At 47.6% G+C, this 13,862-nt stretch overlaps 2 protein-coding genes across 3 annotated transcripts in view; one reads left to right on the top strand and one right to left on the bottom strand.

Moving 5' to 3' along the window:
- The first annotated feature begins 525 nt into the window (after window positions 1–525).
- yars1 (tyrosyl-tRNA synthetase 1) lies at window positions 526–6,994 on the top strand. Of its 2 annotated transcripts, none has more exons than XM_060044233.1 (14): window positions 526–639; window positions 977–1,042; window positions 1,166–1,312; window positions 1,655–1,830; window positions 2,133–2,262; window positions 2,402–2,482; window positions 2,689–2,781; window positions 3,633–3,768; window positions 3,873–3,958; window positions 4,082–4,217; window positions 4,531–4,634; window positions 5,357–5,550; window positions 6,208–6,349; window positions 6,532–6,994. In XM_060044233.1, the coding sequence occupies exons 2-14, from the start codon at window positions 986–988 to the stop codon at window positions 6,640–6,642; spliced, it is 1,593 nt and encodes a 530-aa protein (XP_059900216.1). In that variant the 5' UTR covers window positions 526–639; window positions 977–985; the 3' UTR covers window positions 6,643–6,994. The 2 variants fall into 2 exon arrangements, with proteins under 2 accessions (XP_059900216.1, XP_059900217.1); XM_060044234.1 differs by having other exon boundaries at window positions 1,655–1,834; window positions 2,137–2,262.
- Window positions 6,995–7,100: 106 nt separating this feature from the next.
- nhsl3 (NHS like 3) overlaps window positions 7,101–13,862 on the bottom strand; it is a 15,253-nt gene continuing 8,491 nt past the window's right edge. The window contains exons 3-9 of the mRNA XM_060044086.1: window positions 13,641–13,684; window positions 13,376–13,523; window positions 12,754–12,873; window positions 12,469–12,635; window positions 12,123–12,305; window positions 8,466–11,916; window positions 7,101–8,177 (exon numbers count right to left, since the gene is read on the bottom strand). Coding sequence (XP_059900069.1) covers window positions 8,137–8,177; window positions 8,466–11,916; window positions 12,123–12,305; window positions 12,469–12,635; window positions 12,754–12,873; window positions 13,376–13,523; window positions 13,641–13,684 — 4,154 coding nt within the window. The 3' untranslated portion in view covers window positions 7,101–8,136. The remainder of the gene's footprint in view (window positions 8,178–8,465; window positions 11,917–12,122; window positions 12,306–12,468; window positions 12,636–12,753; window positions 12,874–13,375; window positions 13,524–13,640; window positions 13,685–13,862) is intronic.

Here is a 13,862-nt window from a genome sequence, read left to right as displayed (position 1 = left end):
CTTCACAAATGCGATTTTTTAATTTAAACTATGGTGGATATTACTTGAGCCATAGTATACAAGTCTAAATTCGATATTAAGTATTGGCTGGCATACGCAAGTATATAATCTTACTTTAAATGCACAATTAAATGTATAAACAGTATTTGCCTGTCTTTATTATTCCTTGACATGATTGGAGGTGCCTGTTCTTCATTCCTCCGTTGCAATAGAATGCAAACCCTTAGAATGCAGACCATTTCAGAACGTAATTAACGGCAATGGTATAAAGACTGATAAAGCAGGGATCTATCATCAGTCTTTTGTGGGTTAAGAAACCCACCTACAGAAAGGATGGGGTCAGAAATGTAAGCCACTGCATACATTATTGCAGCCCAAAGAGTCAATGCATGCATGGCATGCGACTCCGAATCTCCACAACTACCCTGAAGAAATTAGGCTGCTGATATGTGCGGCTGTGCTGCCATCTACTGTTGGCTTTTAGTATTACCGTCAGTGGCTCGACTATGCAGCTCGAATGCTTTCGTCTACGGCCTGTACGAATCGATCACTGAGTCAGCGCTGATGCAACACACTGACTGTTCTATCCCGTTTCCTCTCATCTAAACCGAGTCCACGCCTCAAGAATAAAATCATCAGGTAAACAGGAACTTTGTACATCTATAATTCGTGTTAGACTGTAAACTCAAATGAGTTAATTTGCCATACTATTCCCCAGATGAAGAACGAGCTAAATCCCTGCTCACTGTAGCTTATGCTCTGGCAACACATAGGCCAGCATGTTCTTTCAGTATCAGCTCTTTCAGCCTGAGTGAACGTTACCAATCGAATAAAATAAAACGTATACAAGTCAACTCTGTGCAATACTTAATTGTCTATTACAGAATCGTACGTTAATGTTTTGTTTAGAAATACCTCCTAGTAGTAGGCTACTTGGTTTGAATAAAGTGTCACTCTTTTCACATCCATTTGCCAGAACATCATCATGGCAGAACAGCTCAACCCGGATGAGAAGTTGCAGCTCATCACGAGGAATTTGCAGGTGACACACACACACACACACACACACACACACACACACACACACACACACACACACACACACACACACACACACACACACACACACACACACACTAACAAGGGTATTATGTTGATATGATAGGAGGTGCTCGGTGAGGAGAAGCTGAAGCAGGTGCTCCAGGAGAGGGAGCTGAAGGTATACTGGGGGACGGCCACCACAGGCAAACCCCATGTCGCCTACTTTGTCCCAATGTCGAAGATAGCAGACTTCCTCAAGGCTGGATGTGAGGTGAGTGGGCTGAACCATTGCTACTTGTGGTTAAACTGTAAAAATGAATTCAATTGCAAATGATCAATGCAAGAAATGTAAACAATGTACGTTTTTGCTGTGATATTGTCAACAGTGATGTGGATCTAGTTTAAACAACGATGGTTCCATGATCTGACATTCCATATCACTCTGTTTGTACGCTGTCTATTTTATAATAAAATATAACTTGTCAAAAGGTGCTGAAATGTAAACACCTATCTTAACTAAATAATCCTTCTGTATGTGAGGGCCAGCTTATTCATCACACTTTCGGACATTTACTCTCTCTCTCTCTCTCTCTCTCTCTCTCTCGCTCCTCAGGTGACCATCCTGTTTGCAGACCTGCATGCCTTTCTGGACAACATGAAGGCTCCCTGGGAGCTGCTGGAGCTCAGGGTGCAGTACTACGAGCAGGTCATCAAGGCCATGCTGGAGAGCATAGGAGTGCCCCTGGACAAACTCAAGTTCGTGAAGGGGACAGACTACCAGCTCAGCAGGCAGGTCACCGCTCACCGTTCCTGCAACGCGTTACTAAGGAATAACAACAAGCATATAAATGGGACTGTTACTCTTTGACGAGAAATGCATGCAAGTCAGATATATATAATCAATTGGGTAAAAAATACATTTATAGTTATAATCAACATAAGAATTGTGAAAAAAAAAACCTGACTTGTTTACGTTGAGAATATCAGCGTTTCTACATTTTCTATTCAAATATTTGCGAAAAAATTACAAATCGACCTTTAGCCTACGCCTTTATCAAGTTGACCTTACGCTTATGCCGTTCGTGTCTCAGAGAGTACACCCTGGACGTGTACCGGCTGTCCTCCATGGTGACGGAGCACGACGCCAAGAAGGCCGGAGCAGAGGTGGTGAAGCAGGTGGAGCACCCCCTGCTGAGCGGACTGCTCTACCCCGGGCTGCAGGTAACGCGCCTCGAGGCGAGGCAGCCCGCAGGACGAGCCGTACGTCAGCCCGTTGGAGCTGGACGTACCTCGTTGTTACCCAGAGGTGTCGTGGGGAAGAAATGACTTCTTCCAAATGTCCTTTGCGCTCCGACTGCAGGCTCTGGATGAGGAGTATCTGAAGGTGGATGCCCAGTTTGGAGGTGTGGACCAAAGGAAGATTTTCACCCTGGCTGAGAAGGTACACCCCTATTGCATTCCCCCCGCGTTCAAGACCATCTTCTCACTCCTATGCTCTTGCTCTATAGTTCTCTTCATCGATACTGTAACAGAGTACAAAAAACACAAAATGGCTGACCTGCAAGGCGAGAAAAATAAATAGAATATTTTGTAGGTAATTATTCTTGTTATAATAATGTGTCCTGCTGTGTTGTCATTGGTCCCCAGTACCTACCCTCCCTGGGCTACGCCAAACGCTCCCACCTGATGAACCCCATGGTGCCCGGCCTGACGGGAACCAAGATGAGCTCCTCTGAAGAAGTAAGGAGGACAGAACATAACATGGACGCACGGTTCTACACACTCAAGCGGTTGGGGGTGGCGGGTTAATGACACTACTGTGATGCAATGGATTTGGCTTAAATTAGAGAGATTAAATAAAGAGGAAAATAAACAGGGGAATGGGGGGGGGGTCCCTTTTAAAGGGGAAACTCCCATTTGAAAGGGAAACACAAGCCAGCGAGGCGGGAGAAGGCTCCATTTAATGAGAGGAAATAATCAGGAGGCATTGAGTTCAGGTGTGTGGGAGGGCAAGCGTTGGCCAATTAGCAGTGAGAGTGTGAACAGGGAGGGGACGGAGGCTGCTGATTACGATAGACACCCGCAATATCTTCGACTTCAACTGAAGGTCTGAATTCTGCTTGATTTTTGAAACACTGCCTGTGGAAAAATAAGTGTGTGTGGGCCATAGAACTGGCTTTGGGAAGTCGACCATGTCCTTAACTTGGTCTTGAACACAAACATGCAAACGCAAATGCACAAACTGGACTGTTTGTTTTGTCAATGAAGAAGGTCCATGTGTACCTTTTCTGAGTGATTTATCTGTTTTTATACTGTAGTTGAAGCCCTGGTTTGAGCTAGCAGGGTGATTTAAAGTTGAAAATACAAATGACGGGATTCACCTATCTGGAGGACTGACATCCAAACACTATAGATTACTTTGATTAAGGCGTCGTAAATGTTTGTTCGACAAATCAAAACTAAACATTGAATTACCATTTTCAGTGGATATTGGTATTTGATATGCAATGCACAAAAGTAAACCTGACCGGATGGTTTACCAATCATCACTGAGGATCCAAATTAATATTTTTTTCTGCGGCTGACCACAGGACTCCAAGATCGACCTGCTGGACAAGAAGGAGGATGTGAAGAAGAAGCTGAAGAAGGCCTTCTGCGAGCCGGGGAACATCGAGAACAACGGGCTCCTCTCCTTCGTCAAGCATGTGCTCTTCCCTCTGCACGGAGGTACAGAAACTCCTCCCTTTGCGTTTGAGCCTTGTGTATTTCCCAGTTCCCCCTAGCTTCTTCACGCATCAGGGAACGATGATGTGTCTTGCTTTCTGTTCCAGAGTTCAGTGTCAAGAGGGACCCCAAGTGGGGGGGAGATAAAGTCTACACAGCGTTTGAGGATGTGGAGAAGGACTTTGCAGAAGAGGTACGGCGTACTCGTTTTTTGGGGGATATCGATGGATAGATTTCTGTACCAATACACAATAATTAAAGTCCTTCCTCTGTGTGGAAGCTTACCTTGCATTGGGATTCTAATTCTCCCACGCAGCTGGTCCACCCAGGTGACCTGAAGGCCTCCATGGAGGTGGCTCTCAACAAGCTACTGGACCCAATCAGGAAGAAGTTTGAGACCCCCGAGCTCCGCAAGCTGGCCAACACGGCCTACCCCGACCCCTCAAAGACCAGTCAGTAGACACAATGAGGAAACTGATTAGATGTGTGTGGATGAGATGTCGGTAAATGAGAGGCTAGTGAGCTATTCAATTTTATTTGTATAGCCCTTAATCTCGTATATATATATTCTTATGTACTCTAAAACACAATCATTCATATAATGTGCTTTAAGGCTACAGGGATCTGGTTATTTACTACGACTCTGAAGCAGAGTATAACTTTTTTGGAGGGTGGCGGGAGTTTGTGGAGAGTCCAAATGTTGACTGGATCTTGCTTAAATTTGTCCTTTTATACAAATTCTTCCCCCCTGTGTGTCCCTGGCAGAGGCAGCAGGAAAGGGGGCCAAGCCATCGGCAGCAGGAGAGGAGGCGGAGCTCGCTCCCTCCAGACTGGACATCCGAGTGGGGAAGGTCACCAGCGTGGAGAAGGTACGGACCCCTTTAAAGAGCCCCTGATAACCGTCAGGTTGGAGGTCCCTTAGGCATTACATACCGTCTACCCTGAGTCTAGTGGCCTGCCATGTGGGAGTGTTCGTCCAGATGTAGGATGGATGGATCCGCCCAGCAGTTGGTTCAGTACACTGGGTAGGCTTGTGGCTTGATCTCTCATACACCCGGGTGGACACTCCCATGTGTGATGCCACTAGAGGGTAGATTGTGAAATGGCTGACCTTTAACATGGTGCTGAAACCGTCAAAGCTGAACTACAGTAGCAAGTGTTTATCTGAGTTGTTCAGTTTATGTATCATTTTAAGGGAACAGTATGCGTGTATCACAAATGTACGTGGCAAGCAGAAGCTACTTAAGATATGTTTTTTTTCACAAACTATTCACTATTTTGGTTTTTCACAACAAATTTGTTGCGTTTTGAGATTAGGCTTTTACAATGGCCTGTACGTCGTTGCTGCAAGACTCACTCTGAATGAGTCACGAAAGACGGCTATGTTTACTTATACTATTTACTGTGTATCATCCCTTCAGTTGGAATTAAAGTACATGAATTCATTTGGTACATCCAATGCAGGTTCTTCGTCTCAAGTGCACTACTTTAAGCATGTAGAAAGTACCTGGCCCAACAGTGCTGGACCATTGATAAGATTACCTCAGAGGGTAACTGTCCTGCTGTTTGTCTGCTGTGATCGGGCCTTCAGCACCCGGACGCCGACTCGTTGTACCTGGAGAAGATCGACGTGGGGGAGGCGGAGCCCCGGACGGTGGTCAGCGGCCTGGTGGCCTTCGTCTCCCTGGAGGAGATGCAGGATAGATCGGTGCTGTTGCTATGCAACATGAAGCCCCAGAAGATGCGTGGGATCGAGTCCCAGGCCATGGTGCTCTGTGCCACAATGTGAGTGTGTGTGTGTGTGTGTGTGTGTGTGTGTTCTGTTCGAAAGGCACGACCCCTTCCTACTTTATATATTATAGGTGATGCATGGATATCGAAAGGCCTGTATCACAGCAGTGTACTGGTAGGGGTGAAAACTAGCCTGGGAACCAGACAAATATGCAAGCTCATGTTACATTTTTTCGGGCATATGCGTCGGGGGCCCCATTTCAATTCACATTCCTAGCAGACCCCACCCGGGTCAACCACATGGGTTGATCTTACATGTGGTGGGTTTGATGGGATAATGGTAGTCGGATGGGCTGTTCTGTCACACGTTTCACTGCTCTGCTTGGTTGCATGTCTCTCGTACTGCGTTTGGCTCTTCGGCTGTTGATGACGCCCTTATGTAAAAAGATTAGCAGGTTCCAGACTAATGCGCATTTGCAAATAGGCGATTGTCAGTTCTAAGTGGAAACGGCTGTAGCTTATTAAGTTAATTATTGGTCTTGGGTGTGCCAGTGTCTATAATAAACATCATGAGGCATAAACGTTTTTGCCCCTGACCACTAAGGGGCCAAAGTGTTGAGGTTTTGTTTGGTGGCCGTGCTGCTCAACTAATTCCCGCTATACCTGGGCTCTAACAATGTTTATGTGGCGGGTATGTTTTTAATCTTGCAGTGAAGGAGAGCCCAGGAGGGTGGAGCCTCTTGACCCCCCGGAGGGGTCGTCCCCAGGGGACCGTGTCTTTGTGGAAGGATATGAGACGGGCAAGCCAGACGACAAACTCAACCCCAAGAAGAAGGTCTGGGAGAAACTGCAGGTATGGATCCATGGACCTTTCTGACTTGTATACCTATTATTAATAATAGGCTCAAATAATGATTTGGCATGTGCAGCTATCTTACTACAATGGACTGGATTTGGTTGTTTAAAAATAGTGTAATTTTTATTTCTAGTTACAAATAAACTCAAGGGTTTACTGACGTGTTTGTCCTGCCCTAGGTCGACCTGAAGCTGTCAGGGGAGTGTGTGGCCCATTGGAAAGACCAGCAGTTGATGACCAAACTAGGACCTGTAACGTGCAAGACGTTGAAAGGAGCAAACATCTCCTAGATGCTCACTGTTGCGAGTAAACATGGACACGGTCAGACATGACAACCTGTGCTTTTTGTCAGCCCATGTGAAAATGCAGTCATAACTCATCAAGCTCAAATTGAAACGACATCGGCATCGGCCAGAGACGATGAGTTTTCTGGAAGACATTTCTAATATCGGGGGCGGGATGTGAATTCAAGTCACGTATTCTTACAGGTATGAAGGGTCATTGTGAAATACAGTCATTGTGTTAATCGCCACTGTCCATGGTTTCATTGGTTCATGTGGGCCATGTGTACGCTGAACACGTCCCGTACCATATGGGCTGTTTGTAATGTCATCCTGCATATTCAATAAACTGTCACCAATCCTCAAGTTCTCCTCTTTGCTGTGCCGTTCTAGATAACACTCCTGACAAAACTTATCAAGGAAAGAAAGGTCTGGTTTCTCAAACAGTCATGAAAAGCAAACAGAGACATATTTGTAATAAAGTTTATAGAAGTAATTAATACATTATTCTTTTGAATATTCAATTTGTGATTCCGTAAGAAGATAGTCTTTGTCTTGGTCGGAAACCTCATAAAGGGGATTCTTGTGCAAATAAAGTTATGAGCTATATTGTACAGAATAGTCTTGGGCAAATAACAACTAAACTTTAGTATATAATAGATTTAGTCCAGTGTTTCAATCATTTCAGACCAATTCATTCTTTAAAATGGCCAAAGACTGGGGTTGAAAATAAATGTTATGACTGGGGAAATGTGTAAAACAAGTGACCTAGATCATACAACTCTTAATAAATAACGTCTTGTAAAAACATTTTTGATTGTGCAGGAGAACAAATTGAAACGTATTGTGGATGAAGAAATATATCTTCCTCTGATTTTGTATATTAACACCATCTACTTTTTGTATTGAAATTAGGAATAACTTGAGTGATGGTGACTTAATTGGTTTTAGTCTAATCAATAACAAATGGTAAAGTAAAACAAAAGATTAAACCTTGATTGGGGAATGATTATGGCTTTTGAGTGACTTTTCCTTTGCTATGCACTTTCCTTTGTGCATAACACTGTTATGCACAAATCAATCTGCATCTGTACATTTAACACACTTCTTCTGTTCTCTGAACTGCAGTGTCCACTACCTAGGTAATCCTCAGGGAGGCGCTGTTTTGTCAAATCAACTATGTACAGTCCAGCATCAACACACCATTTCATCCTGAGGGGCCTTAATACAAGAGATAATCTATTTTATAAAAATATTTCACATAAAGCTATGATAAGAAACTTGGGCCGAGACATTTTTTGCATAAATATAAACAAGGGCCAATTCAGGCTAAGGCTTTTAAAAAGACTTTCCACACACAAAACCTCAGATAGCTAAGCTAAATGTCACAATCTTGAAGGCTGACATTTTGTCTGCTGCTGACGTTTCTCTTCCACTGGTAGTACTTGATTTCTCCAACCACCATCTTGTTTAGTCTTTGATTTCTAACAGGATGTCACTTTCTTAAAAAAGTGTTTCTATTGTGTCCGACGTCACAGTGGTTGCTGGGGGGACACAAATAAGATACACATTAGGAAGGGGACACCGGAATGCAGTTATATTGACAGGCACACTTAGTCCCAGAGACTAATTCAGTTGGATGAGATGTGATCATGAGTTATGGGATAATGCAGCTTGAGGCACACCCTTCCACATTTAAAGAAAACAGCACAAGTAGAAAACCAAGGTTATACACATTTAGGCAACATTGCGATTACTATGCTTCTGTACTCTTCATATCCAAAGAGGAGCATGATACAGAGGTGCAAATTACTGATAGGTCAATAACTTACTAGTCGTTTCCGCCGAAGATATTCCGTGTCCTTCAGGTGGTGCGGTTGCCCCTCCTCCATTTTCTCCCGTGTTCTCCTCCGTTCTCAATTCTCGATGGTTTGCACGAGCGGGGCTTCCATGCGCTGGTTTCTTGGCCACTGGTGGTGGAACTTTATCCCACTTCACCTCCAAGTTGTGTACAGTGGCGTCTTTGGTTCGTTCCGTGACCTGCATCAGCTCGGCCGCCAAGCTCTGCTTCAGGCCGGCGTGGGCTTCGGCAGAGGTCGCCGTCCCGATCACAACCTTTTTTGTGCTCTTGGAGAAGATGAAGCTAGCAGTGGAGGCCGAGGACCTGAGTGGGTCAAAGGTTCCTGATTCACCGAGGCCGCTACTCATCGGCAATCGGGAACCAAGTCTGGAGGGCAGGCAGTCCCTCGAAGACATTGCCGCGGTCTTCATGCGGATGGCCTCCTGTAGCCGCATCGAGGGGGAGTGAAGAGTGACCGCAGACGTTTTCGTGTGTGTTGATTTGTAAGACAACGACTTGCGAACAGGCTTTTGGGGAGTAGTTTGCTGTCCTGAGGTTGGGACTGGGCAGTTGTCCTGGGCCGACTTCAGCACCTCGTTCGAGGGCATGTTGTGGTCTTCTGTTTGGCCGGCGCTCATTTCATCTTCAGCCATGCTGACCGTTCTGAGGCGAACCATCTGAAGCAGAGAAGGCGTGACAAGTGGGATGTTGGCGTCCTCTTTGGGAATGGGTACACTTTTGTGGCGTGAAAGGATTTCTTTGCTCCTTGTGTCTCTGTTTGCTTGACTCGGCTGCCTTCTGAAATTGACACCGGGATATTTATTTTCGGCTGGTGGAGAAGGGGCTTGTGGGACAATCGTTGGAGGTGAAAAGGGGGCACTGATATGATCCTCCGTTGGAGCAGATAAAAGTGCAGGGGAAACACTGCTCAAGGGCACTAGATTAGAGTTTGACAGTGGTATCTCTAAAGTCGTTGTCAGTGGTAGAGTGGGGGTAGCCTCCTTTTGAGGAGGTGGCACATCCTCTGACAGAGGCAAAACGTCCTGTAACAGATTGTTGTCCAAGTCAGTGCAGTTAATGTCACGACATGTCGCAGCCCCCTCTAGCGCGCTCCTTTCTTCATCTGCAGGCATATTGACGGACATAACTTCTTCTTCGTCCTTTTGCCCTTCCCTACTGCAGGCATTTTCTGTCGTCAGTTTAGCCTCTTCTAAAGCTGCACCTGGTTGCTCTGGGCCCTTTGTGGCTGCGATGCATCCGTGGATCACGTCTGGCAGAGCTTCTGTCACGAATGGCGGCGGTGGAGGGAAGTCCACTTCGTCTCCTCCTTCAAAGCCCATGTCCCCTTCTAGAGGAGGTGGAGGAGGCGGTGGCCAACAGGTCTCGACGGTGTGGGCCTCCTCCTGTACTCCTTCTAACACCACTGAGGATGGGAGGGATATTGGCGAGGGAGGTGTCTTTCTGGAGGGAGGAGGTGTGGGGTGGTAGGCAGGGGGTGGGGAAGGAGGAGGCGAGCCCTTGTCGACTTTCTTCGTAGCGTTGGGGGTTGCTTCGGGCGGTGTCTGCATGGCTGCGAGTGTTTCCTCCTCACTGCGACTGACTTGAATGTCAGGCTGTGGTGCAGGAGTGGGATCCTGCCTGGGAACAACATCGTCTCTCGCATCACTACATTCTGTCTGCTGCTGCGGTGGTTCTTCTATCGGCATCTTTCTTGATAACAATTCATCCCTGATCGTTCCTGGTGCTGTGGTTTTCTTCATGACAGGAGGCGGCTGCCTCTTCATTGTCTTCTCCTGCCTTTCCGTGCCCTTTATTGCTGGGCTGCTACTCTGCTCCTCCCATTGGACATCTGTTGTTGGATCTACTTCCTCTGGGGCTGAACAGCTTCCTGCTTTGCTATCAAGCACCTTGGTAACAGTCTCCAAAATATCCTCTAACAGGGACTTCTCATGGGGGACCTCTTCGTGGCTTTCTGGTGCTTGCATGACGTCCACAGTGATGGCCCCATGGTTGGCTTCAGCCTGCGTTTCCGTCGTCTGTGAGGAGCATGTCTTTGTGGACACTGGTCTACTGCTGTATGAGGGAGGGCCAAGAAGGAGCTCCACGCTGCGTTTGTTGTGAGCCCACACGTCTGGGGGTGGGGCACATGGAGCTTTGACCTTCGGAGGCGGGGGGATGTTGAACACCTCTCGGTCGGCAAACGAAGGAGAAAAACAAACTTGTGTGAACTTCTCGGTTGAAGGCGGCGAGTCCTGCTGAGCTGTACAGGGGATATTGACCGAGACCTCTTGATTGGTTGGATCAGAGGAAGTAGACGAGAGAGAGGTGAGGGAGGATGAGGGAGAGGCTGGCGATGATGAGGCCCGAGATCCAGATCGTTCTGGCTTGACCGGTCTTTTCTTCTGTTTGTCGGGCGATGTCGGAGAGATCCCTTTTGGGGAGAGTGTTGGGGTGCCACTCCTACTGGAGTAGCCACTGGAAGGGGACATGGTCCTTTCAGAGTTGCTCCCCTCTGAGCGAGTCTTCTGTAGGGAGGAAGAGGATACTGATGGTGGGTTTGACGGTTCTCCAACCCCACTATTAGAGTCGGGAAAAGGGTTTAAGGAACCGGAGGATTGTGATGATGTGACCTCATTCCTAGAAATGGGAACAGCAACCGAGATGGATTGAGGCTCTTCCTTAGTGTTTTCAGAAACAACGCACTGAATATCGGTCTGTGATGGCTCATTTTCAGCGCTCGCTGTCACAGAGTCGATGGGATCTTTGATAACCAGCGGGTGTTTTGAGTTCTTCCTCACCTTATTACCATGCAGAGAGTTGGTTCTCTGCGGGGGTGCCGGTGGCAGCTTGGTCTTCACAACAGACAGATTACGAGTGAAGGAATGACTGCACCTCATGTCTTCCCCACCGGACACCGACCCCGAAGCTTCACAGTCCGACCCCTGGCCCATACCGGGGCTACCGGGGTTGTCACTGGGGCTGCTCATCCAGCTCATTGAGCTGCACATGCTCACGTGGTCTTGCCCGCCGTTGGGCTCTGATGAAGGGTTGCCCTGCACCTCAAGCCCGACCATCGTCTGTGGGTTCACCACCTCTCCACTCTGCTTTGTGGAGTGTGTGTTGGTCGTCGTCGTCGTCATCTCTGAAGACGACCGAGACCGGCTGCAGTTTGACTCCATCACGGTTGAGGATGTCTGGGAGTTGTCGGCGTTGGAGCCCTCGCCGTCGGACCGCCGTGAAGAGACGGGGCTCACCGACGAGTCCGCGGACGTGAGACTGCTCTTGCTCACTGCTCGAACACTGCCTCCGTGGAGGCCCAGGCCGCCGAGGGGTCGGCCTCCACAGCGGCTGATCTGGATGACCTCGACGGAGGCTGGCAGCACAGCGTTGGGGATGATCTTAGACAAGTAGGTGGCTTGGGGGGAGATGGACATCACCGGACCCTAGAATGACATGGGAAGGACATTAGAAATATCATAGGAAATCCATTCTCATGGGTTGGTATGTGTTTTCACTACAACAAAATGTACTAAACTGTAAGCATTATTATCATTGAATCAATAATCGATAATTACAAAGGAATGCAGGATATTTTAGGGCAATGAGCTCAAATCCCATTGAAATCAAATCCGCCAACTTTCTGTGTCACCTGGGGCTCATGGAGGAAGCTGAATGCCGAGCAGGAAGTGGTAATGCCAGGCACAGCGAGAGACTTGGGTCTCTGGCTGATGGTTGTCATGAGATGGTAGCCAGGGTCCTGGGGGGTTGAGAGCTGCTCCTCCTGGTACACTGCCTGAAGGTGCTTCCTCAGCAGCTGGTCCTCTCTGGACACCTGCTTACCAAAATGGGTAGAAGTCAAGGGTAGACCCATTTGTTAGTTTAACGAAAAATGTGTAATGTCAAGAGTGTTAGCTCAATCATTAACCATTCTGATTGGCGGTGTTGACATTGGATTATCGCTAGGGTGAATAAAGTCATTATTGGGCAAACCTCACCTCGAGATCAGATAGGTTCACCCTTGCTCCCTCCTGATTGGCTACTGGAGTCTCTCCATTGATAGTCGGGATGACGAGGACCCCTGATATGCCGTCGTTGCCCTGCGTGTCGCCGTTGGTGAGGTTGGGAGACACGATGGGCTGGAACGTAGAGCTCCTCTGTTGCGCTGAAGGGGGGCGGGGATTGAGGGACAATGAGTGAAAGCAGAGGAACATTACACCCCTATGTATGTTGTTGGTCTCCGTTGGATGTCTCTAAAGGTTCCTTAAGGGTTGAGTACGTACCAATCTCCCTCTGGACCTGCTGGGGTATACCCATGATCGTGGTCCTTCTGGTCTTCTTCCTGGTGCTCTTGTCTGGTTTCTTTACGGTCTCTGTGCTGTTCAGGGGTTTGAAGGTGGAAGCTGGCAGGGACGCATAAATGGAGGTCATTGTCAATGTTAATTTTCAAACGTTTTTAATTGACCATGGGAAACTTATAGGACAGATGACAAAACAGCCAATTTGTTTTGAGCTGAAATCTCTGTTTTTGGGGATGGATCTAATCGGAGTGAAAGTTCGCCCCCTGCTCCTCCCCGAGGCCCAACCGCTGACAGCTGCTAGTCCTCTCCCCTACCAGGTGTTTCTGTTTCTCTGTAATTACCCCAGGTGTTTCTCCCGTCCCATTAGTGCTCTGCAGCAGATACGTCTGTAGTTTGCCCTCTGTTAGTTTGTCTTGTCTGTTAAAGTCTGTTCTTTTGAGGCTGTAATTTGGGATCCAAACTCTGAACTTTGACAAAAAAGGTGCACTAGCTGTTACCACACACACACACACACACACACACACACGCACACGCACACGCACACGCACACGCACACACACACACACACACACACACACACACACACGCGTACACACACACACACCTTGTCTGGTGAGAACGGGTCTGGTGGACGTGGCTGAAGCAGTGCTTAGCGTGGTGACTGAATTCCCGGCGATGATTCCTCCGTGCTCCGGGGAACAGCCGCTGTCCAGGGAGTAGAGGTCCTGCTCGGGTCGGAGAGTGTTGGAGGACTGGGGGGGCGGGGAACACAAGCAGATAAACCTGCTGTTTAGTGTCAGAGGTTGGGATGCGCTGGGGGCTGGATGGGTGCAAAGTTCGACTTCCTTTAATATTCAAATATTGCTTACGGAAACACTTTGATCGTCGGGGAAGCTTCCATCGATGAGATGTTCTGTGGGAGCCGCAGAAAGTAGGACACACGTCAGGGAACTTCCTGAGCTCACCCTCTGGGCTCATCAATACTGCATTTAGTATATTATACAACATGTATTACCACGAAAACGCACGTAAAGCCCATGTTCATGTGTACGATTACATGTGTGCAGTGCATTTTGTTCATGCATGATTGA

The sequence above is a fragment of the Gadus macrocephalus genome, chromosome 22, assembly GCF_031168955.1.
Source record: "Gadus macrocephalus chromosome 22, ASM3116895v1".
Taxonomy (NCBI): Eukaryota; Metazoa; Chordata; class Actinopteri; order Gadiformes; family Gadidae; genus Gadus; species Gadus macrocephalus.
This window is presented reverse-complemented; position numbering and strand designations above follow the sequence as displayed.